Below are 26,139 nucleotides of genomic sequence, written 5' to 3' on the forward strand. Positions count from 1 at the left end.
AATGAATTGTGGTTTATTTGGTTACATTTCCTAGTGTGACTGATTTTACTAATTGCATTTGTACTGTACAAAGTTAGAGGTGCGCTATTTGATAGATTCACCCGCTCCCCCTACCTCGGGCTTCCAGTGGGAAGACCTGAGGTCAACCTACCCCGGTCCCCATCTCGTACTTCTGAGTGGGAGACCTTCCCAGGCAGTAGCCTGCCTAGCTCACAAACTAGAATCAGGGCGCCCCATCCGACAAGGTTAATTGACCCACAGTCCCACACGCTGACATGATATCATTGACGTGAAGTGCAAATGAGCGATATCGAAAACTGATCGCGCAAATAGTTTTAATACCTGCAGTAGGCAACTGGAATGAGAGTGCGTGCGTGCGTGCGTGCGTGTGTGTGCGAGAGAGAGAGAGAGAGAGATACAGTTCTCTATGACGAACAGAAAAAACTGAAACTACCCAAAATAATGAATGGTCTGTATGGGAATTTATAGCATGATGACTGATTGATCAAACCTGAATACTCAATAGCCTATAACACTCCTATCTTTCCTTCCGATTGGTTGTCTGACATAGACCCCACCCCCCTCACGTCATACATTATTGGTCCAACTTATGCAACCTGAGTGACACATGATTTTATAGCAGACCTTGGACAAAGCCGAGGAGTAAACGCTTCTCTTCAAACTTTTGAGAATTTGCATTTCCACAAACCTCTAGCATGGCCATCAAAACCACCCCTCTTCTTTTCCGGGCACTGGTTGAGATGTCTGAAGTACACTCTTCAAAAGTTATACGAGGAAATCCCAACAGAACAAATATCAGGTAAGTGCAAAAATGCCGGTGAGCGATCCTCCAGCATGTTTACGAAAACCGGCGGCGTGTAGACTGTTTGGATCATTCACCAACTGTAGCCTGTGGCTTATTTATTTTTCACAATGGTTGAATAGAACGGCAATATTTTTTTTTAACATAAAATAATATGTTTTAAATCTGAGACGCTCCCCCTAGGGTTTGCAGGGGGGCAGCAGAGAGGTAGATGATAAACTAACAAAATAAGAAACAAAACAAAAAATGTAGAGAATTTAGATGGATTTCCGGTTACAATTAAAGTTTGGTAAAATCCTGAGCTAATTTGGAACAAATAATAGTGCAGTACAATTGAACATGTTAAGAATTATGGAAAAAGAAAAAAATATCCAAATGGAGAAAGTTTCTATTGCTAAGTGACAAGATGCACATCTCGCGATTGTTAACGGTTTGTCCTTTATTGGCGTACATTCGGCTACAGAATTAGAAAATGTCTGTTTATCTGAATGTCAGGCAGTAGGCTCCAAAATGTCTGTTTCTCTCCCCAGTAAGAGGCAGCCTACCTGTCTCCCAGACTCTGACCAGCAGAATCAATCATTCCTCTGTATTATGTTTAGAATACACATTTGAAGGGGGGGGGCAGGAGATGTTCCCTCATGATGAAAGGGGGGCATGCATATCCGTGGGAAGTAGGGCCCCCTTAAAAAAAAATATTTAGGCCTTTACTACTCCTGTATTAGGGGTGCGATACAGCCATCTGCAGCTCACGCCACCGCAAACATCTTCCCGTGGCAATGGGGGCATGAGTGAAAAAGTTCAGGAAGGACTGGCCTAGGTGATTATGTAGGGAAGGCTATCAATTTGGCTAGAAGCTGGGGGTTTCATTTTTGAAGCAGTGAGATATTTTGTATGGCAATGTTTTTTGAGCGGGCCAATGTGAGATGTTGTATTGGAATGTTGAGTCACTTGAGTCACAGGACTGAGAGAGGAAGGGGGTCCCTCTGGCAGGTCTTCTAGGCTCCTACACACGGTGCAGTCAACATGCTCTGTTCATACCCCGCAGGTGTCTTACTTTATCCATCAAATTCGTCTGAGTTCAGTAACCATTTTAGATAGGCCTACTACATAGTGGAAGTTATAGAGCTCTTTGAAAGGGCTTGATCTGATCTCATTGTTTTTAAGTTTGGGATTTAAACACACAACAAGACTATTTTCACCAAATTGGGACAAAATAATTTAGATCGTCTTTGTTATGATACTTTAAAACTGTTATTTTTTTTATTCTGGAGTTTGGAAAGATTGACTATCAAAAAGAAATTCGCTACAGCAGGTGACTTAACCTATGTGAGCATAAGACCAGTATGCTTTACCAAAGATTAACACATTTTCTCCCTCTTCTCCTCCTCCCAGACACCTGGGCAGCTGTGGGGCCCTGTCAGCACGGCGTGCCACCCTTCTGCTGTCCTCCCCCCTCCTCCGAACCACACCCTCCCGCAGCTTCATTAACCTGGCTGCCTCCATCACTGCCCGCAGGATGGAGTACTCTGAGAGCCGCACACTAGGGTGAGACATCATCACATACACAACTCCTCTCTGCCCCTCTGTCTTGTCAGCCCCTGTTGACCAGAGGTGATTCTAAAGCCCCACTTTCCAATTCTCAACTTCGAAACCCTTCAGTTAACATGTGGTTGGATTGAAATAGACCGGTGCATATTGTATCTTTCCTATATCACAGTCCAATGTTTACTCCTGACTTATTATTTTTCAAGTGTACATGAGTAGTCCTTTGAGCATCTTCTTGATGGATCACCCTCTCCTTCCCCATCCAGGTACACTCCAGAGCAGATGTACAGTGTGGTGGCCAGTGTGGACCAGTACCAGCACTTTGTCCCTTGGTGTAAGAAGTCCCGGGTCGTGAAGGGAAGGAACGGGGATGTCCGGGCCCAGCTGGAGATTGGGTTCCCTCCCATCGTGGAGCGTTACACCTCGGAGGTCACGGTTGTCCCAAACCACCAAGTCAGGGTAAGCCCGGATAACATTGTACAACACGGTTTATAGCAAGGAGAGGGTAGACATCCTGTATCAATATGGAAATTGTGCCCTATTTAGAGTGCCTTCAGAAAGTATTCATACCCCTTGACTTATTCCACATTTTGTTACAATCTGAATTCAAAACGGATAAAAAATAATAATTCTTACCCATCTACACAGAATACCCCATAATAACAAAGTGAAAACATGATATTTTTGCAAATTGATAAATTATATATTTCTGTATTTAATTTTTATGTCAACATATGTTAGAATCGTTTTGGGCAGTGATTACAGCTGTGAGTCTTTCTGGGTAAATCTAAGAGCTTTGCACACCTGGATTGTACAATATTTGCACATTATTTTTTTTAATTCTTCAAGCTCTGTCAAGTTGGTTGTTGATCATTGCTAGACAGCCATTTCCAAGTTTTTCCATAGATTTTCAAGACGATTTTTAAGTCAAACTGTAACTCTGCCGCTCAGGAATATTCACTGTGTTCTTTGGCCTTGCGTTTTATGCTATTGTCATGCTGAATGTTGTGAATTCTTTTCTGTGTCTGTTGGGAAGCAGACTGAACCAGGTTTTCCTGTAGGATTTTGTCTGTGCTTAGCTCTATTCTGTTTATTTTTATTCTAAAAAACTCACTAGTCCTTGCCAATGACAAGCATACTCATAACATAAAGCAGCCACCACCATGCTTGAAAATATGTGGAGTGGTTCACAGTGACGTGTTATGTTTTGGGGAAAACACAACCCTTTGTATTCAGGACATACAATTGATTTCTTTGCCACTTTTTGCAGTTTTACTTTAGTGCCTTATTGCAAACAGGATGCAAGTTTTGGAATATTTTATTTTGTACAGGCTTCCTTTTACTCTGTCAATTATGTTAATATTGTGGAGTAACTACACTGTTGTTGATCCATTGTCTGTTTTCTCCTATCACAGCCATTAAACTCTCTGTTTTAATGTCACCATTAGACTCATGGTGAAATCCCTGAGCGGTTCTCTTCCTCTCTGGCAACTGAGTTAGGAAGGACACCTGTATCTTTGTATTGTAAAAATATATCACTAGCCACTTTAAACAATGCCACTTAATATAATGTTTACATACCCTACATTACTCATCTCGTATGTATATACTGTACTCTATCATCTACTGCATCTTGCCATCTTTATGTAATACATGTATCACTAGCCACTTTAAACTATGCCACTTTATGTGTATATACCCTACATTACTCATCTCATATGGATATACTGTACTCTATACCATCTACTGCATCTTGCCTATGCTGTTCTATACCATCGCTCATGTATATATTCTTTATCCCTTTACACTTGTGTGTATAAGGTAGTAGTTGTGGAATTGTTAGGTTAAATTACTTGTTGGTTATTACTGCATTGTCGGAACTAGAAGCACAAGCATTTCGCTACACTCGCATTAACATCTGCTAACCATGTGTATGTGACAAATAAAATTTGATTTGATACGTCATCCAAAATGTAATTGATAACAAAACCATGCTCAAAGGGATATTCAATGTCTGCTTATTCTTTTCTTTTTTTTACCCATCTACCAATAGGTTCCCTTAAACACTATGGCAGACAGTGAGTCCATGCAACTTATGTGACTTGTTTAGCAACATTTTTACTCCTGAACTTATTTAGGCTTGCTGTAACAAAGGAGTTGAATACTTATTGACTCAAGACATTTCAGCTTTACGTTTTTATAAATTTGTACAAATTTCTAAACTTAATTCTACTTTGACATTATGGGGTATTGTGTGTGTTGGCCAGTGACACAATCCCAATGTAATTCATTTTAAATTCAGGCTGTAACACAACAAAATGTGGAAACAGTCAAGGGGTGTGAATACTTTCTGAAGGCATATCATGTGAAATTTCAGTACTGTAACTTGTGGGATTCAAATGTACTATGGGACCGGCTGAATGGGTTAAATCGTCTGTAATACATTGATTAGATCCTCCTCCTAGCTGCTAACATTGTGCTCCTACGTCCATAGAGCAAGGATTAGAGAGGCGTTGTCTGGGGCCATGTCCTGGACAAGAGCAGTGTGTAATGAGTGTGCGTGTTGTCTCACAGGCCGTGTGTACAGACGGATCCCTCTTCAGCCACCTGGAGACGATATGGAGGTTTGCACCTGCAGCCGAGGACCAACCAGACTCCTGCAACATCGACTTCCATGTGAGTACCACCATTTTGTCCACCAGAACAGTTCGCTTTCATTTGGTGTCAGCCTGAGACCTTAAAGTCGGCAAGGTCAGATAATAGCCCACTGAAGTACACGTCGTCTTAGTGTAGTTAACATTTATGAATGTTACGTCGATGTTCACGCGAACATGAGTGATTACTAATGAACTTAAGGGCTTGAGATCAAATTGCCTGCCAGGGGGCTAGTTTTACACCAGGCTTTGCACTTCTCGCAACCTATAAAGATACTTTTTTTGGAAGGAAGAAGTTGAGTAAAGGCAATTTAGGTTTTATTTCTATCCAGTAGTTGTTAGTGTTCCTTGCCTCTTCACATAGCTGACCAGAGAGGTCATAGCGATATCTCTCCCTCTCTACTCCCTGTCAAGGAACTTCGTGACCCAGATATTGGGACAGGTTACCTGTAGTGGGATTTGGGAGATGGAGGACAGACTGTCTTTTGGACAGCCTCATTTAATAAAGGCCTTAGGATGACTTGGCAGGAATAATGAATAGTGCGGAATGGAATGAGTTCATTGTCTGTCTGTCAGCCAGCCATTAAATCAGGAATTGATAGGTGAGAATTATCGGTTAATTGAATGATTAGAATATTCTGCCCTGAAACATATAATTGTATGGAAGTGATTAGAATGTATCAAATCATAATCAATAAATGTGTAGTCCTAGTCAGAATTAGGGTAAAACAATATGTCTTTATGGTATTATAAACACAGACTGTCTGAGCTTGGTAACGACCTGACTAGAGATTTGGGAGAGAACGGGGAGTACGTGTCAAGGACAAGGTCACTGATCTCTGTCGGCTGGGTAGTGAGACAGTGTGTGCGTAGCAGGACATTGTGTGTGTGTATGTTTGTGTGTATGGTTTTGTGAATGTGTGGGCGTGAGAAGTCAGTATAAAATGAATTGTTTTGTATTCTTGACTTTAGAACGTTCCCGTGAATAAACCTTTTTGACTATTTTAGCTGGGCCTCCGTCTGTTTCATTCGACCAGGATCTTACAAATTCTGGTTTTCAGACTGAGGAATATAATTAAATTGGGTTATGTACCTTGAGAACAAAATTCTCTTAACAGGAATACAGATGGTGGTCCCTCGTTTTGGATATGAGCACTGTTTTCAAAGGAAACAATATTCCTCAGATGGATAGGTAAACTTGTGTCAGCAGCATGGAATTTGAGTGTACTTATTATTTTCTCCCCTTCACTCTTCAGGTATCCTTCGAGTTCAGGTCCCCGCTGCACTCCCAGCTGGCCACCCTGTTCTTTGACGAGGTGGTGAAGCAGATGGTGAACGCCTTTGAGTCGAGGGCAGCCAAGCTATATGGGGGCCACCGCGGTCCCCACCAGGAGGTGCCAACAAGGAGGCGGGCAGCATGAGAAGACCCCTACCTGGCCCCTCACTCACCGACACATGGACTAAGTCTCACTCCCTACAACCCTCACCACCACCTGAAAACCCTCACCACCACCTGAAACCCCTCACCACTCAATTTCAACATGGAATGCCTTCTGCAAGAGACTGGGTCTTCTCTTTTGGATTTTGTTCTTATGTACACAAAAGCACCTATTTATTTGCATTACAGAAACTTGAATTTACTTGAATGTACATACTATTTTTTATTTGGGATGGAAGTGGATGTTTGTTGTTCAAATGTTCATGTTTGAAAGGGACCTTCTATACGTTACAGAAGATGAAGTGACTCCTTTGCGGTGTTCAAAAACATCTGAGCGGTCAGCTTTTTCTTCTGACACTAATGCAACTTTTTTGGTGTGTGACTGGAAAATAATTAAAAAGCTCATATTTTGATAAACTCTTTGTGCCTCATGCATTTATCTTGAATGTGTTGTCAACTGCGTGTCTTCTGTTCATTGTTGGTTACGGTAATCGTCAAGATGGAGCTAGGTTAAAGTTGGTAGGATTACAGATGTGTAGAAAGTCTTGTTTCAACAGCCAAGAGAACAACTTGGCTCCAGTAAGAGAAAGTTGTCCTGTAGTAAACCTGTTCCATCAGGACAGTTCCAGGAAGGCACATGACTTGAGAATTAGTTGTGTAAGAGCCAGGAAGGAACACAACACAAAACACCTGAAGACTGATTTTAAACTGACCTGACACTTTTTAGGCTATTTGCCAAGAGATGAATGACAATCATTTGAATTTAAACCCTGTAGCATATTCACTGGCTTACTGGTGCTCTTCCATGCTGTCCCTAGGAGGGGTGCGTTACTTCAGTGGGTTGAGTCGCTGACGTGGTCTTCCTGTCTGGGTTGGAGCCCCCCCCTCTTGGGTTGTGCTGTGGTGGAGATCTTTGTGGGCTATACTCGGCCTTGTCTCAGGATGGTAAGTTGGTGGTTGAAGATATCCCTCTAGTGGTGTGGGGTCTGTGCTTTGGCAAAGTGTGTGGGGTTATATCCTGCCTGTTTGGCCCTGTCCGGGGGTATCATTGGATGGGGCCACAGTGTCTCCTGACCCCTCCTGTCTCAGCCTCCAGTATTTATGCTGCAGTAGTTTGTGTTGGGGGGCTAGGGTCAGTCTGTTATATCTGGAGTATTTCTCCTGTCTTATCCGGTGTCTGTGTGAACTTAAGTATGCTCTCTCTAATTCTCTTTCTCTCTCTCGGAGGACCTGAGCCCTAGGACCATGACTCAGGACTACCTGGCATGATGACTCCTTGCTGTCCCCAGTCCACCTGGCCGTGCTGCTGCTCCAGTTTCAACTGTTCTGCCTGCGGCTATGGAACCCTGACCTGTTCACCGGACGTGCTACCTGTCCCAGACCTGCTGTTTTCAACTCTCTAGAGACAGCAGGAGCGGTAGATATACTCTCAATGATCGGCTATGAAAAGCCAACTGACATTTACTCCTGAGGTGCTGACTTGTTGCACCCTCGACAACTACTGTGATTATTATTATTTGACCATGCTGGTCATTTATGAACATTTGAACATCTTGGCCATGTTCTGTTATAATCTCCACCCGGCACAGCCAGAAGAGGACTGGCCGCCCCTCAGCCTGGTTCCTCTCTAGGTTTCTTCCTAGGTTTTGGCCTTTCTAGGGAGTTTTTCCTAGCCACCGTGCTTCTACACCTGCATTGCTTGCTGTTTGTGGTTTTAGGCTGGGTTTCTGTACAGCACTTTGAGATATCAGCTGATGAAAGAAGTGCTATATAAATTTGATATTGCAATGTTAAAACACTATTGGCATAATTTGATGGATTGATTGTTAAACCATCTGACCTAGTCCACCTCGGAGTTGAAGTGACACCTTTATGACCTCCCCCCCCCCCCCCCCTCTTCCTAGAAGCCTTGTCTCCCGACAGGGATGCATGACCAAAATAAGTGTAGTGATGGCCTTACCCATTCATCCTCTCATAACTGGTTCAAACAACATTATGTAGGGCTACAGTATCAATTACTTCCCTGTTATAATCCACTTTTCCCAGCCGATATGTGTCTTATCAAGCCACTGAAAAAGCCAAACATTCACTTCTCTTCCTCCAATGAATAGGTTGCTTTCTAGTGGACATAATGAGTAGCTGAATATGCTATTGGCCATTGTATTGATCATGAGATATTCATTTAGAAAGATGATGCATTTACAGTTTTTCCTTGATTGCTTGAGCATGTGTCCAAACAAATCACTCTACCTTTCCTTTGCCCTCGGCCTCTCAAGCCAATGTATGCTTGATGTGGATTTGTGGTCGGAGGCTCTGACACAACTGTGGAGCCTCTGGGGGCATGCCGTATAGCTCCGCATTGACATGATTCATTGATGGTAGGTGGGGGCGAGAGTTCCTGTATAAACACAAACTCACTTCCTTTGACAACTTCCATCACAACAGCTCTTGCTCAGCTGCTCTGCTTCTCTAAGCGCAAGAAGTATGAATGCCCTGACTTCTGCAGAGGCTGTATCACGGCCAATGCAGACATTGGACTGACCATGTAGCTAGCACCTTTTACTTGGTCCAATGTTGGTAAACAGCAACTCAGAGGTGACCTCTTTTATGCATGAATAACAGGTGCTGGCATGGTCAACGACGTCAGTGTTGGCCGTACAGCACTTACTGTCATGTGGCCTCCTCACAAGTCAGAGCAAACCTACTTTTTGCGCTTCACAGAGCAGAGCTGTTCTGAAGGAAGCGAGTTTGTGTGAATACAGGACCTCACACCCCCACCTACCGTCAACCAATCGTGTCAATGCAGAGTTAAAAGGAGCTTTTACAAAATTTGAGAGGCGCACAGCGATGCAGTACTTTATTTGGCCTCTGCATGGTGTCACACGCTCCATATAAAGCATCCGACCACACTTTTAAGCTTAAATTGTCTTCAAGGACTTATTGAATAATTGTGCAAAGAAGTTTTGCACACGTGCAGAAGAGGTTCACATTCATGGTAGTAATTTGTATCAGCTGTGACCAAATGTTTTATTTTTGTTTAGTCATGATTTACTCAACTGACTTTTCCATCTTTTGTAAAGAGTTGTGTTTAGTGTTTTGCAAAAATGTGCTGAGCATTTGCACTGTGTGTGAAAGCAATGAGAAATGACTACTGTTGTGCTCATTAGGTTATGATGGAGATCAAGTGGACCCCAGTTTCGTTCAAAGTGTTTTAGAAATCAAGAAAAACTGTAACTGGAGGAAGACAATGGGTTATCAGAATGTCACGCCCATTTGCTCACCTGCCCAAAACCTGAAGGACCAGTAAGTACTGTAAAAAAAAAAAAAAAAAAGTGTTTAGAACATCTCAGAAAAATGTAATAGTTCCTACTTCCTGATAGCATATTTATAAAGACTAGGCTGAGAAACAACACAGAACTGTACTTCAGGAAAGGTTTCAGAAGAACATGAGTTTGAGAATGAATTGTATTGCAGTCTTTTTTTCTGCCACTATGCCGCTGTCTATCTCTCTCTCAGGGAGACCACAGCAATGAATGCTACCCATCTGACACTGGTTCTCTGGTTAACCAATTTAGAGGAGAGAAACTAGGAGTCACGTGGGAGAAACTGCGACTCATGGAGACCCGGTTACAAACCAGTGAGAATGAAGTGGAGGAGCTGAAGAGACTAACTGGAGGTAATATAGCACTTTTCAGGTGTCACCGACCTCCTATCCACCCATTGCTTCTGTATATTACAGGGATTATCCTATATTTAACTTTCTAACAGCCTCTGATCTTTGACATTATTACAACTGACAGTTCAATATAGATCTCATCCATCCTGTATCTCTCTCAGGTGGCCTTCTCTGCAACTCTCCGGGAGACGAGCACTGGGCACATTGGACCTTTCACCACTCCCATTCCCCTGCAGTACAAGGTCTTCTCAAACACCGGCAGCTCCTACAACCCTGCCACAGGTACTAGATATTCTGTGTGTGTTGCATCATGTGTTGTGTTTAGAAACTAAGCTATGTCCCTACAGGTATCTTCACTGCCACAGTCAAAGGAATGTACTACTTCCGTTTCATGATGAACAACCTGAACACCCCTCCTAATTCTGTGGTGTGCTTGACAAAGAATGGCCAGAGGCTGGTGTCTGTCTGGGACACTGTAGGAACCGATGCCCGTGGCAGCGACGCAGTGGTCATTCCTCTGGAGGTGGGAGATAATGTCTATGTTGAGTTACAGGCTAACAGGCTGGTCTATGACGACACCATGTACTGCAGCGGCTTCCTGCTCTTCCCCATGTAAACATGGAACACATTTCAACAGCTAAATGGTTGAAATTACTTTATTTTTTATATAAGGGTTGTATTCAATCCGTATCGCAGAAGTTCCGCGTTGTAGCCCGATTGACATTTAAAGGCAATGTCAGTGGCAACTGCATTTACAGCAAACCGGCTCAATTGGAAATCACCTTTAAAATTTCAAGCACACTCAGCGCAGAGTTTCGGCGATATGGATTGAATCCAGCCCTTAAATTAGTAGACATAAAATAGTCATCTGTAGCACACAGTGGGGTTACAATGCTGTGGAATTATGCTTCCTGTCTTTTGTCACACTTTCCACAAGGCTGGTGTTCCACCACAAGACAAACTCTTTTTCAAAAGAATATGCTGTCATCTGGTGGACATAACTGTAAAAATAAGAATCCATTGGTCTTAGAGGCAACTGGGAAACTGGGTTCACTGGGAAAAATAAATGATTCCAAATTCATAGCGGTTACAATACATGCACATTAAACTTGCATCTGGCAAATGTTTAACAACCATACTTGGTGCAAAAAGATTCCTTTACTATTAAGACACTTACTCTATTGACAGTAGTCTTAATTCACAGGATTATTATTTTCAAACCCGTACGCATGTCCAAAATAACTAGCAGGACTTAGAGGTTTTCAAAGAGTTGTTTCACAAGAGCCGTAATGTACAGAGTTTAGTGGTTTAAGCGCTACACAACATTATCTGGAATGTTTGAAAGACATTTCACAAACATGGGCGTCTGAATTTCTGCACATCTGCTTGTTTGTGTTTCAGTACGTATTCACAGTTCTGAACAAACCTATTCCTTTACTATGAGTTTGGCTGAACACAGTGCCTTCCCCTGGTCGTTGGTGGCCCTACAGGTGTAAACATCCGAGTCCTCTGGCCCAACTTGGACCAGGACCAGGGTGCAGAGCCCATCCTCTTCATACTCTATCTGCACCCGGGATGACTCCTCCAGAGGCTCCTCACCCCTCAACCACACCACCTCTGGGTCAGGATACCCTGAAAGGAAAGGTCAGATGGGTGAGAGAGGAAACATCCAATGACAAGAGCTGAGGAATGGAATGTAGTTACACACTTGAACTAAAAAGCTTAACGTGTATTACACAGCAGGATGTGGCCTTGAGCAAGGGACTTAGTAAGGCATGATTGCTCTTAATCAATGTCCAACTTTAAAACAAAGCATTTAAAATCTTTACAAGCCCCAGCTGAACGTGTAATTCGGTCAACCAAACATGTCTAATAAAGCGATCGAGATGGAAGCTGTTTGTCGTGTAATGCGGTGTATAGGTAGGTACCTGTGAGGTGACAGGAGAGGCGGGCGGTGGAGCCCTGGGAGGCAGTCTGGTCCGTTGGGGTCAGGGAGAACTGGGGCACCCCCTGGAGTTTGACCTCTAGAGACTGCAGGGCCTGCTCTGCCTCAGGACTCAGGGGGCTGTCTGTCAGGGGTCAGACAGCAGGGTCAAGGCTCACATCAGAGTCCATAGCCTGGTCAGCCAGACTGAGGACAAGTCAACCAAAGGTATGCGTGGCGCTCATCTGGTTGACAGGTCTAACAGGGTCATATATCACTAGGGGCGCAACTTTGGTTTTAGAAGTGGGTTTGCATGGTACTAAAGCACATCGTTGCCTCATTTTGTATCACATTCCAACTATAAAACTGTGGGGGACAAAAATGCAATTTCAGAATGAAAAGTTGCACCTCTGTACATCACATGAGGAATGGTAGGGTTATGAGAAACTGACATGGTTTGTATTGGGTATGGCAGGTTTTGGAAGTATGGAGGGAGGTCTCACCTTCTGCAGGGGTGGTGGGAGAGCCAGGCCCATCGGCTTTAGACAGCAGAGCCATCCTCTTCAGCGCCAGCAGGGCTTTCCCTGTTTTCTACAGGAGATACACAGAGAGGCTTCAGTCAGTTTCACACCAACTGGGGGATGATGAAATGTAGTAAAATACAAAGTGTCCTCCTGGTGGGGAACCCACTACTTACCTTCCACTTCTGCTTGGCGAGGTATCTCTTCATCTTCTCCTTGGAGAGACACTTGGTGGTGCTGGGGTCTGCTGAGATGGGCTCAGCTATCCAGGAGTGGACCAGAGCCTCCTCACAGGATATCCTGCGCCTGGTTGGGGACAGATAGAGAGGGTTAGAGGACAGATGGGCGGTTAGAAGGGAGACAGAGCTAGGCTCATCCATAGACAGTCACTCAGAGACTATATATTGGTACAGGTATATGGAATATGGTGTTGTCCCAGACCTTGGTTCCTTGTTGAGCAGGGAGCTGATGAAGTCTTTGGCCTGGTCAGTGATCTCGTCGAAGCTCTCCTCGTCAAACTCCCACTGAGCACCAGTCACCAAGGCCAGGGTCTCTGCCTCACTGTTACCCTGGAAGGGAGACTCACCACTCAGTCTGAACACACGCATGCAGACACACGCATTTCAACTTGATATGAGCAATAGCAATGTATGGCCACTAGGTGGCAGAAAAGCTCAATTTTGTCAAGCCCTGTTGTAGGCAGAGAAGAATGTCTAATTGAGAATGAATGAAATAGAAAATTGCCTTAGTACTCACAATATATAGCAGATGACTCCAATGCTCCACATGTCTGTAGCTAAGCTAACAGGCTCATAGCCAATCACCTCTGGAGCCACAAACTCTGGTGTCCCGTGCATCACCTTCAGGGGAGTGGAGGGGTCTGGAGGACAGACAACACCTCAGGGTAATGAGGATGCATCCCAAACGACACCCTATTCCCTACATAGTGCACTAATTTTGACCAGGGCCTTTTTCAACACAGCCCTATGGGCCCTGATCAAAAGTTATTCCCTAAATAGGTAATAGGGTACCATTTAAGACACAGCCCATATATATATATATCATAGTGAACACAGAGGCAGACATTCACTTTCCAGATGTTGCAATGCAAACCAACAATGTTTCCAAAACCTGCAACACCCTTGGCTCTGTCCCTCAGCCAGCCCCACACTCACCCAGCTTGCTGGCCAGGCCAAAGTCAATGATCTTGATGTGCGTGCCAGTGTGGTCAACACACACTATGTTTTCAGGCTTCAGGTCCAGGTGGATGATGTTCTTCTGGTGCATGTAGCCCATCCCCTCCACGATCTGCTGCATGTAGTGCACACTGGCCGGCTCCGTGTGCACAAAGCTGTCGTCCACTATACGCTCAAACAGCTCACCGCCGCCAATGCTGCACACAAACAATCACAGGATCAATAAGGTTGTATTTTCAATTTGATTCAATCCAACTCAATTCAAATGAACTCCATTCACATTAGTGACTGCGGACGTCATGCATTTACTTCTACAGGGCTCTATGGCTTCCACTGCCATGTATTGTGGGCAATGGTTGTATTGTGGTCAATGGTTGTATTGTGGTCAATGGTTGTTGTCTAGATTCTATACTTACAACTCCATGACCATGACCATCTCTGGCTTGAGATCATAGGCCCCCAGACACTGGACCAGTTTGGGGTGGTGCAGGAAGTTCATCAGCTCGATCTCTTTACGGGCCGCCTCCCTCTCCTTGGCCCGCCGGCCCTTGTAGAACTTTCCGGCACACACATGGCCCGTCTCCTTGTGAGTCAGTTTGAACACCTGGCCAAACTTCCCCCTGTGGAGTGTCACAGGGGATCGACGTCATTAACGAGAACATGTGGTTTGCTTGCTCCTCTTTAGGTGTTTTTCACAGTAATGAAAGAAGTTGTAGTAATAATGGTAGTAATAACTCTTTCAAGGGGGTTTTTCCTAGCCACCGTGCTTCTACACCTGCATTGCTTGCTGTTTGGGGTTTTAGGCTGGGTTTCTGTACAGCACTTCGAGATATTAGCTGATGTACGAAGGGCTATATAAAATAAACTTGATTTGATTTGAATAGATTTTTCATAGGCTACAGGTTAGTGATAGTGACCCATTTTGGATTGGCTGTAGGTGTGGAGTTACTATAATGGGTTATAGTAGGGTAGAGGGAGCACTACAGTATATCATCATAAGCCATATAAAGTGTTTTTAAGCTCTCAACATGTTTTGTCTAAAAGTTGTGACACTGATTTCAGTTCATGTTGAAGACTGCTTTCCGCCATTGAAATGAATGGGGATACAACCAGCTTTATAGTTGATGAAGTAGGAATGATAGCAAAAAGTTGTGTTGAAGGCATCTATATTGAGTCAGACTGCACATGTCAACGTCAGGGTGGGGTTTGTAGCGGTGGTCAGTAGTTGCGTGGTTGTGGTCAGTATACAAGCAACCTATTCCAGACCGGTCTGCGCGTTTTAAACTTTGAATGGCGTTTCTAGCTTAAACGGTGGAGGACTAGTAGTACATTTTTCCCATCCAAGTCTATTACCCCTGAAATCCATTGGGATTCATGCAAACAGTGTGGTAGTGTGAAACGTATAAGTAGTATCAAAACGTTCGTTTTTTTACCAACAGTACCACTGCAAATGTTAGTAGTTTTGTTGTTGGTAGTTTTAAAAATGGTTCAGGAGCAGTAGCGTAGCTAAATACCTCCAATTCAAGCCTATAGAGCTGAAAAGTAGAAGTGGTATCAAAACGTTTTTTTTGGGGGGGGGGGGTCAGCCTGCACATTTGAAAGTTGTTTTGGTGTCGGTAGCTTTTACGGTTTTGGCCCTACAGGTGGCAGGGGAAGAATAAGTATGGCCAGCAGAGTCGTTTAACTACTTTACACATACACTAATATAGTTGCTTTGTATTAATATTGCCATCCATGCAATGGATTGATGAGACTCTTTTGTCCCTACAAATCAGAATCAGTCTATGATCACATGAATGTGTGTAGGGGGCTGGGCAAACATTGTCTCGAGGGCCACATCTGGATTTAAAAATTCAACAAAGGGACCCGCGATTTGTTTGTCAAAATAAATTTGCGGCCCAGAAGAATGGCAGTTATATCGGTCCATTATAATTTCTACAAACTTTATATCTAGTTTTAGATGTTCAAGAGTCGCCCGGAGTGTTTTTTTAACCTATAATAATCATAATATCCCCCCAAAATGTATAAATACTCAAACCTCCCGCTGGCTGGATTGAATGGCCTCGTGGGATGGATCTGTATTTTGCTATAGATATACATAGACACACAGAGCTGTGAACCCCATGGACCATAATGCAATGGTAAATCGGTGCCAAACCGTCTGTATAACCATGGCTCCAGAACAACTTTCTCCATCTGGAGATCTGAGATAGAGATCTGACCTAGATCTGCCCAGGAATGTAAAGGAAGGATTGCTGTCTCGGGGGTTATCCCTGACCATGTGACCTGACCAGGAAAAACTCTGGAGGTTTCACTAGGGATGTCATGGTCAGGAAAAAACCCTGTGTCCTAACCACAGTACTAGAATTAAAAGACTATATTCTATGGTCCTAACCACTAAATCACTTGTACAGTATGAAGGCAGAGAGTTGTCTGAGTTCAGAGGAGGGAGAGCTAGGTGTTAGTAGAGATACATACACGTGTAAAAGATATGATAGAGTGAGTGGGTCAGAAAATTAAACCACATCCCTTATTCTGACTAAACGGAGATGATCAGGTTTGCTACATGCCTGTTTGAACACTTCTCTCTCCTCTATGCTCTGTGACGCACTATTCCCCTCTCTGTTGACTAAACACTGAACCAACAAGTGTTTTTGTCAAGGCCAGATCAGCCATGTCTTTGACATTTCAGAGGGGAGGGAACATTTTTTTTCACTTGAAAAACATTGTGAACAAGAGCTGGCATGAAACAAGATAGTGAGTGTCCCTTATCTAGATGAACAGACATCTTTGTTCATGTCAACCTACCAGAGGATAAGAGAGGTTATCGCTAACCTGCTGATCTGGTGGCAGTGAGTTTAACTCATTTTGTTATCTACACTGCATTGCTGTGTTTTGTGTCATGCTTCATGGGAGATACTCACACTCCCAGTTTCTCCAGTACATTGTAGTGATCGGTGACCTTGTGGGTGGAGTCGATGGTGACGTCCTCATATGTCCGAGGAGACTCCTCCTCTTGTGGCTCAGCTACAGATCACACACACAGAGACAGACATATGAGCTGTCAGTCATCATAGGCCGCATCAAGCGATGCACCTAATGCACGCTATTGATACAAATCTACTGGAAACAGATTGATTGAGTTGAAAAATCTTGTTGAAATGTGTTCCTCTCTGCAGCTGAAGGCATGAAGTTCATGTGATAAATAAGAATGATTAAGATTTGACATTTGAATCATTTAGAAAACGCTCTTATCCAGAGCGACTTACAGTAGTGAGTGGATACTTTTTCCTGTACTGGTCCCCAGTGGGAATCGAACCCACAACCCTGGCATTGAAAGCACCATGCTCTACCAACTGAGCCACACGGTATACAGCCACACATGATGAAGTTCACAGTATACGACTCCTGCTGGAACCAAATCAACTAGACACCGACATGGCTCACCTATCTGCTCCATCTTGATAAGCTGAGACTCCTCACTGGGCTCGCTCACCCCCACCACGTTGTAGGCCCTCACCCGGAAGCAGTACTCYCCCTGAGGCTCAAGCCCGGAGCGCACCTTGTAAGAAGTACTCTTGCAATGGGCTGTGAGCTCACTCCAGCCCCCAGACTCGGCGGGGCCTTTTCTCCTCACCTCCACCACGTAGCCCAGGACAGCACTGCCTCCGTCGTAGCAGGGCCCAGACCAGGACAGGACCAAACAGAGAGGAGAGACAGAGAGGAGAGACACCACAGGGCTGGAGGCTGGGGACTGGGGCCGCTCTGGGACCAGGAAGACACGGTACAGGTTACAAACAGGTTCGGCACAAAAACAGACAAAGCACAGAAATATTTTGCAAGTGTTATTTACCTATGACAGAAAGGGCGAGGGTGTGCTGCGCCGAGCTCTTGCGGTCTCGTACTACAACGGTGTAGCGCCCTGAGTGCTCAGGTCCTGGCTCTGCGATCACCAACGTACTGCTCTGATCACTGCTCTCTACCCACAACTCAGACCCATCTACAACCTACAGAGAGAGAGAGTCAGACAAAAAAGACAAACTGTACACTCACACGCTCAGAAGGCTATGAAAAGAAGGCTAGTGATACTTGTTTACTCTTTAGAAAATATTATTGGTACCGGTTCTTTATTGCGTATCCAACAGGACACCACAGGGGGACATCCACTGAACGCACACGTCAGATGGGCTGTCTCTCCTAGCCGTGCCTCAATGTGGGACGGGGGATCCTTAAACTGCAACGAGGCTGTGAAAGACAGGGTAAAACAAGATTTGACTAGAGTCCACTAGAGGCCTCAATAATTATTTGTTTACAAAACATTATTAACTGCGTGTGAGAACTGTGTGTGTTTTTGTACATGTAAGTGTTATGGTGTGTGTATGAGTGGTTCTGTTTGTTTGTACGGCTGTTGTGTTTGTGTGTATGGGTTTATGTGTGCGGGTCTCCAGGCGGGTTCTCATGACCAAACACAGATGCCATACCACACAAGTAGCAGCAGTCCTTATGAAACCAACAGAATCCAACAACTACAAACGCCTACACACACACCAGTCCATAACATGGTCAAGCATACAGACCAAACATTCATTTTCAATGTAAATGAATTGCCAATACTGTTATCAAGTATGCTGAAGATAGAAATGGTTAGATATCATTTATAACCAGGTACAGATGGCTTCCTTATAACCCTGACATTACATTGGAGAAATCCTTTTAAGAGCAAAGCCCCAAAGGGCTTTGTGAACACAGCCTCTTTCTGGTCAGTAGTCAAATCAGTATGACAGTATGGTACATTTGACTGAAACCACTGTGATAAAGTTGCACTCCTGTTTTAATTGGTGTGAGTGTATAAAGCACTTTCTCTTTGAGACGAGAAGGACTGACGCCACAAAACCTCCCATGGAATGCATTCAACTGATGCCCGTCTAGCCTAACAAATAGCCCTATTTTAAAATCACTCCATTTCAAATTGAATAAAATTATTCATTTACTGGCCTACTTGTAAACAACTTTCTTCTTTCTTACACACAGATTAGAGGGCAACTGATAAGACTGGACAGCCAGCATACATTCAATTATGACAAATCAGATTCTGGGCAATCCACTGAACGATGTAAACCTACACCATCGAATGACAAAGTTACAGGTTATCTACACAAAAGTATGCAATTAAGTCAGGGATGGGCAACTGGTGACCCGTGTGAACTATACTTCCTCTTAGGATTCTACCTGGTAACACCATTACCAAGTTCATACACGATAACACTCTAGCCGTACCCAGAGCAAAGTCCCTCACTACAGCAGCACAATACACACTGACAAAACAGAAGAGTACAAAGGGTCAAACTAAATGTGTCGCTTTTGTCTCCGAGGCTGGACGTAAATATGATTCAAAAGCGGTGGGTTGATATAAACACAATAGATGAAAGCAAAGACAACAACTGGAAATGTTAGACAGAATAAATGCATTGAAGGAGAGACAGGTGCAGCTCTTGGCTTGTTCACAGAGGAAGGGAGAGAGAGAGACTAGTGTGTATCTTACCTGTCCCCGAGCTGGCTCTCTTCTTTGGCGTGACTTCTGTGGAGACTGGTGGAACTGGAACGGAGGTGATGTGAGATGAGATCACAGGTGCAGGTAGTTAGTGATAGGGATGTGGGAGGGCGTGGCTAAGCTCTCTCTGGACCATAAACAAAGATTGTCTATTATATTGACAAGATATTCGAGTGAAAGCTCTAACAATGGAAATACATGTCCTCAAATATGGAAGGCAGGCGAGATCAGCTCAGACCATTCTAGCCAATGAGAGGGCAGATACGTGTGTGAACACCAGGCCATAGAGATAAATAGAGGGCTCATATTTTTATCTGTGTCATTATAGTGTCTGTGACAGCATGGGCTTCTCCATTTTAAAGTAGTCCATTTCCTTCATCATTGGCTGATTGCTCCCAACTCATAGGAATCTCCACCCAGTTGACTAGTTTAAAATGTTGGAAGCTCTCAATGGCAACGTCCATGTTAAAATGGGTAATATCAATGATGAGTTCTTTATCTCTATGACAACAAGAACAACTCCAATATAAAGTATTTTTGGGGTAAGTTGCTGAAAATGACACGTGTCCACTTATCAGAGCATTCGTAACAACCTAACAATTGCAAAACTTCTATTCGATCATATAAGCCTCACGTAGCAAATTAACAATTACAGTTTCTGTTGACAAAATACCAGCGTACTAAAGAATACCAGCGTACTAAATAGTATGCGAAATTTCGTCATCTAATGCGCGATTGCGTTGACTCATGTCATTCGTTCATTTTGGTACAGCAGATCAATTTATCTGATTATCAGTTGTTGTCAAACACATGAGTTGGAAAAGACGAGTTCATGTTTTTATTTATTTAACTAGGCAAGTCAGTTAAGAACAAATTCTTATTTTCAATTACAGGAACAGTGGGTTAACTGCCGTGTTCAGGGGCAGAACGACAGATTTTTACCTTGTCAGCTCGGGGATTTGATCTTGCAACCTTTCGGTTACTAGTCCAACGCTCTAACCACTAGGCTACCTGCCTACTAGTTGAAACGCCAAAATGACTATGCAGTTTTAGTTTGTAGTACGCTAGTATGGGTATTTGGACACACCCACTGTCTCTAGGTTTAACTACGCTACAGTGGACTGTATCTTCCCCTACATGGTGCTGGACAGAGAGCAGTGAGAGAGCGGATCAAAGCAGCATTGTAATACAGAACAAGGGAAACGGTACAAAGGCTGGATGAGACTTCCATGCAGATACTCTGTTGTTGAACTAAGCATTGATTGGTTGAAGTGATTAATGCCAAATATGACTGATGTGGTTCATCTGAATGAAGAGAAAATAACCAGGTATCCATAATAACCCATAGTGTGCTGGACAGAAAGCATATTAATGTCTTTGGAATTGAGCCCAAGTAAATGTAGCATGTTTGCAGAAATAACCTTGCGTGCGAGTTGTATACAATATTAAATAGATTTTCACTGAGTGTCCAAAACATTAAGAACACCTGCTCTTTCCATGACATAGACTGACCAGGTGAATCCAGGTGATGGCTATGATCCCTTATTGATGTCACTAAGGGATCATTGAGACATGGATTGTGTATGTGTGCCATTCAGAGGGGAAACGGGCAAGACAAATATTTGAGTGCGTTTGAACGGGGTATGGTAGTAGGTGCCAGGCGCACAAGTTTGAATGTGTCAAGAACTGCAACACTGCTGGGTTTTTCCACGCTCAACAGTTTCCCGCGTGTATCAAGAATGATCCACCACCCAAAGGACATCCAGCTAACTTGACACAACTGTGGAACGTTTTCAAAACCTTGTAGAGTCCATGCCCCAACAAACTGAGGCAGTTCTGAGAGCAAAAGGGGGTGCAACTCAATTTTAGGAAGGTGTTCCTAATGTTTTGTCCACTCAGGGTATAAGAGATGGTCTATAATGAGTTCATGTTTTACCTTTTCGGGGTCCTCCTGGGCTCAGGGTGTTAGAGCTTATTGGGGAGCTGGATTGTCTGAAGACACTGTCATTGTTGGATGACAGTAGTAACTTTGAGCCTCTGTTTTCCATAATGTTGTTGTTGAGGGGAGGGGAAGTGTGTGAAGTTGCGTTCAGGACTCCGCAGATAGTCTCAAAGTCTGCATGGTTTCCATCAGGGGACAATTTCAGTTTCATATCCCGTAACAGAAGGGACAAAAGAAAAAACCCACAACATCAGAATCTAAACTATTACTGCAGTGCAGTTAACCCTTTGTGTTGTTGGTGTTCATGCTAAATAAAGCCACCGGCTGTATCATCTGAGCCAGTGGCACACTGCAGTTTCGCTGATCTGTGTGTGGTACGCCAGTGATCTGAGCTCACTTCAGCATTGTGTGTGTGTGTGTTGTCTTACCTCTCACACACACTGCTGCGCTGCTGGAGGTCTTGCCCGCTCGGTTCTCTGCCACACATGTGTAGGCGCCCGCGTCCTCAGGTAGGCATTCCCTCACCACCAGCCTAGTCTCACTGCCATCGAAGTGGGGCTCCCCAAAAAACACCGCCTCACCTGCCCACGGGAACACCCATATACAGCAACAATGAAACGCTCTCAGAGCTCGGGCTACTGACACTAGTCCTCAGCTTCAGTGTGTTCGTCTCAGAGAGTGTGAATGTGAACGAGAGAGACCGGCATAAAGAGAGAAAAACGGAGTATGTGGGAGGGTGAACACCCACTACCCTGAAATGAAAATTGAATTAAGCCGTTAACGGAGGAGCGTGAGCAGTATCACTTGAAAGTAGTTTCTTATCCTTCTAACGTGGTGATATATAAAGAACTAAAAAACATCACAAGGTAGTACTAATTTGTGCTTTTTATTTACCTTGCTGTTTGGGCGTTCAAGTCCATTTGGCAATGGATATAAAATGTCACAGTGGAAATTGATTTTAATGAAGACATTTTTTATTGTCTTAATGGCATAGAGCCAAACTGTGCAGGACATGGAGAATAAGGCCTGTCCTCAGCTCACCATTGTGCAGCCAGGACACACTGATTGGCTGACTTCCTGTGATAACCCCTCGGAGTGTGATGTCACTTCCTTCATCCGCCGAGCAGTCCTCCAATGGCTCTGTGAACAGGGGTGGATCCGGACCTCTGAGTGGGGTAGGTGTGGGGCATCTGTTCCCTGGATGAGATGGTGCAGGTGGGGTGAGAGAGAGGGTAACAGGGGGTGAGTGGGACGGGGGTCAGGGGACAGAGGGTATCATAAGACATTTGAAATTCATACAGCAGGCCATCTGTTCTATGACAGCCTGATAAGCAGGCTCCTATAGCTGTGTTGCTTTGGCAACGTGAAACAACCACACGTACATATAACGTCTTTGTGCATGTGCTCTGAAGTTAATCAATCAACACTCAGATCAAACTTTATTTGTCACATGCGCCGAATACAACAAGTGTAGACCTCACCGTGAAATGCTTACTTACAAGCCCTTAACCAACCGTGTAGTTCAAGAAGAGTTAAGAAAATATTTACCAAATAAACGAAAGTAAAAAAATAATCAAAAGTAACACAACAAAATAACAATAACGAGGCTAAATACAGGGGGTACCGGTACCGAGTCAATGTGCGGAGGTACAGGTTAGTCGAGGTAATTTGTACATGTACTGTAGCACTTGGAGACCTACTAATTTGGGTGTTATTTGGCCACTCTGTTTTCTCACCCTGGGGGAAAGTAACTGCTAAAACACTTTTGGTCAGCCTGCCGGCACTAACAGCGGGGTGTTCTGCCTGGCAGGTCATCTTGCATTACTGACAACGTTTCATTATCGCTGCTTCTGTGTTTCTGTTCTTCCTCTTCTCTAATGTGCTAACCACATCTCTCATCTAGCAGAGTATTTATCAGCTCTCCCTGTTACAGGAAAGACTCCAGCATGCCTTGACACCTACTACATTGTCTACAACACAGACACAAATAGCCCAAACATGTATATTGGGAAAATAAGCCTGAACCAAAACATCTGCAACAAAAACACTGAGACACTTCCTCTGTGTTTCTCCACCAGACCACCAAATTAGTATAAAGACAGCAGTAGCACACAGCCAACATCTTGGCACTAAAACATCTCACAGTATCTAAATTGTAAATCTGTTTGTTATGCAACAACACATATTTATTGACAACAACTAAACTTTTATCTTTATTTTCATTTTAACATTGATCCCTGGCATTAATCTTCAGCCAGATCCAACGGGATGACACTGTCTGCTTGCTGACAGCCACTAGCTTCTTCCTTGCCACTCCTTCAATGCTGAGCACCCCCTGGGTTCTCTAGAGTGATTGGCCTGCGACGCTCCTGCAGCCAACCTCAATTGGTAGATTCCAGGCTCTCCATCCATTCTTCTGACACAAGGATGAGGGACTGGTATTTCTCGAGCTTCCACTCATGTGCCTCCTCTATCCTCTCCTCCCAGGGCACTGTGAGCTCGATGAGGACCGCCTGCTTGGTCCTCTAGACCAGAGAACGATATCTGGTCTGAGGCTTGTGCTGGCTATCTTCTCTGGGAATTGAAGCTGCTTCTTGAAGTTGGCCCACATCTCCCAGTCACCTGCTGTGKCAAGGATCCCTTTGGTCCTTGTTCCCTTTGCTGCGCTGTCTCCTGGCCTGAGGAAGTGGATGATACAGGGGCCCTGGGTGAGTTGTTTGGGCTTTCTCCTTGCTTGCTCCATTCCCGCGGTGATTTCCGCGGCCAGTCCCGAGTCAGTATTTGGTCATGTTGACACCTGAACTTTCCATTGGTCAGAGCTGCTTGTCAAGAGGACACGTGCTCCAGGTTGGCTGGTCATCCACATAGTGTGCAGCTGGGGCTCTCTGCCAACCCCCATGTGTGGAGGTTTGTTGGTGTGGGCAACACATCATACACAGAGAAAAGCAGAAACTTAATCCGCTGCCCTTCCATGTTCCAGATCTCTTGCCAGGTGAGTGCCCTCTCTTGCACGCTCTTCCATCATGTCCAGCTGCCCTGTTTTTTCCTGACCTCCATCTCTGCCTGGCAAACAATCTCATCCTTGCTGTCCCGCAGCATCATAGCCTGACGTGCTTTTGTTGCCTTGTACTCCTCTACAATTTTTTTTTATTGGCAGCTGCAGCTTGCTGTCTGTGCTGTACAGGCAGATGAAGCTTCTTGGGACCGCCAGCCGTCTCCTGAGGAAGTAGTTACTTTTCCTCTCTAGTGCCTCCACTGTTGAAAGAGGTACCTTATAGGCAAGCAGTGGCCAGAGGAGTCTGGGAAGTACCCTGTGTTGGTAGCCACATGCCTTAAACTTGCCTGGCAGGCCGCTCTTCTTCAGAGATGTCATCCACGTGTCAGCTTGCAAGAGCATCTCCCTCACACTCTCTTTGTCATTGAGCACGGCCCTGTACCAATTCCCCAGGCTGTTCACACTTCCCCAGGCTCGACGTGGACCACCTTGGTGCCTCTAGACCAGAGAACTTTAGCACTTCTCCAGGACCATAACCATCCTGACGGTGGGGATGGTCTCCTCTCCAATCTTGAATTGGTACCGTTCCTGGACACTTCCCCTTTTCAGGCTTGAACTCCATTCTGGACCATTTGGTGAGCGCTCTTCCAGAGCCTCCAAAATTCATCTGCCTTCTAGAACTGCCTTAGCCGTCACATCATCCATGAATGTAAAATAAAAATGTTAGCCCCCTCTAACGTCACGATATAATTCACACTCTGCTTACACGCCCCTTTTACTTTCCAGTGCGGATGGAACTGTCACAGTAGTGTCATCCTACACTACAGGTGTTTAGGATACTGCACTCTGAGAGAAACACAGTCACAAAACATGTACAAAGGAGGCTGAGGGCGGGGGGACTCATGTTTGTTTCTCCAAACCCCTTCCTCAGGCTGTTCAAATCAAGAACCACAAGGCCTTTAAGTGCACACACAAACAACTGGGCATGTAGATTCCTGCACCCTTCACTCAGGTAATGGGCATGAAGCCAATGCTAATTAGGGCAATCTGAAAATACATGAAATACTGTACATGCTATGCGCTTTGATGGTGCACGTACAAGGAAGTAAACACAGTAAATCTCAGATATTTTGTTAGCTGGATGGCAGCGTACGTTTTGCACTGTAACTTGAAGCAACGACAAAACAAAAGCCAGTACTCAAGAAGTACAGAGTCCAAACACCAATACAATATGTTATCTACAATATCAAACTGGTAAGCAGAAACAAAACCAATAAATATCATTGTCATGTAAAACAAGCACATATACTGTCTGAAAATGAAAGAGAAATGCTTTGTCATGGTGTGTGGTTAGGGTTCACTCAGCTATGCAGTCTCTGGGATAAATGTCTGTTCTAACTTGTCTATTACTATGATGACCTGAACAACTAGAAAGAAATGTCAATAGTTACACTCCTAGACCCCCCCCCCCCACCACATACTACACCACTACACACTGACAGACATTACGCACACACACTGAACACACACACACTATCACACACAAACACACACTCTTACCTGTACTAGAGGCTGTGTCTATCCCAATCCTAGTGGCAGTAGCAGAAGTCCTAGTAGCAGAAGAGGTACTGGTTGCCAAGATGTTTTTTCCCTGCCCAGGGGAAGTGTTGGTGGGTCCGATGTACATCCTGAGGGTTGATACATATCGCTTCTTGGAGCTGCTGTCACTGCTCATGTCCGGCTCCACAATGTCTCTGCATTCAACGCACAAACTTAAACAGTCATTTCCCAAGCCGCTTATCAAACATCCTCTCCCTCTCTCGGTCACTGTTGCTTCTCACACTCACAGCCAACTCATAGTTCAGTCATAGTTA

At 44.4% G+C, this 26,139-nt stretch overlaps 3 protein-coding genes and 1 non-coding gene across 4 annotated transcripts; 2 read left to right on the forward strand and 2 right to left on the reverse strand.

Moving 5' to 3' along the window:
* The first annotated feature begins 617 nt into the window (after window positions 1-617).
* Window positions 618-6,877, forward strand: LOC111981853 (coenzyme Q-binding protein COQ10 homolog, mitochondrial). The gene is made up of 5 exons (XM_024013323.3): window positions 618-820; window positions 2,216-2,368; window positions 2,635-2,827; window positions 4,943-5,044; window positions 6,279-6,877. The coding sequence occupies exons 1-5, from the start codon at window positions 717-719 to the stop codon at window positions 6,441-6,443; spliced, it is 717 nt and encodes a 238-aa protein (XP_023869091.1). The 5' UTR covers window positions 618-716; the 3' UTR covers window positions 6,444-6,877.
* A 2,213-nt stretch (window positions 6,878-9,090) lies between these two features.
* LOC111980084 (complement C1q and tumor necrosis factor-related protein 9) lies at window positions 9,091-11,174 on the forward strand. Its single transcript, XM_024010752.2, has 3 exons — window positions 9,091-9,102; window positions 10,298-10,418; window positions 10,484-11,174. Exons 1-3 carry the CDS (start codon window positions 9,091-9,093, stop codon window positions 10,750-10,752), a joined length of 402 nt encoding a protein of 133 aa, XP_023866520.1. The 3' UTR covers window positions 10,753-11,174.
* LOC111980444 (myosin light chain kinase, smooth muscle) lies at window positions 10,775-26,113 on the reverse strand. The gene is made up of 17 exons (XM_024011179.3): window positions 25,826-26,113; window positions 22,312-22,467; window positions 21,699-21,851; window positions 21,265-21,444; window positions 19,320-19,373; window positions 17,898-18,022; window positions 17,631-17,784; window positions 17,225-17,542; window positions 16,702-16,804; window positions 14,194-14,397; window positions 13,757-13,974; window positions 13,338-13,461; window positions 13,023-13,175; window positions 12,758-12,887; window positions 12,564-12,651; window positions 12,065-12,205; window positions 10,775-11,768 (listed from the first exon to the last, which is right to left on the reverse strand). Exons 1-17 carry the CDS (start codon window positions 25,998-26,000, stop codon window positions 11,563-11,565), a joined length of 2,682 nt encoding a protein of 893 aa, XP_023866947.1. The 5' UTR covers window positions 26,001-26,113; the 3' UTR covers window positions 10,775-11,562.
* On the reverse strand, window positions 17,075-17,144 carry trnae-uuc (transfer RNA glutamic acid (anticodon UUC)). The gene has a single exon. It is a non-coding gene; the product is annotated as a tRNA-Glu (tRNA).
* Window positions 26,114-26,139: the final 26 nt, after the last annotated feature.

The sequence above is a fragment of the Salvelinus sp. IW2-2015 genome, linkage group LG20 (genome assembly GCF_002910315.2).
Source record: "Salvelinus sp. IW2-2015 linkage group LG20, ASM291031v2, whole genome shotgun sequence".
Lineage (NCBI taxonomy): Eukaryota > Metazoa > Chordata > Actinopteri > Salmoniformes > Salmonidae > Salvelinus > Salvelinus sp. IW2-2015.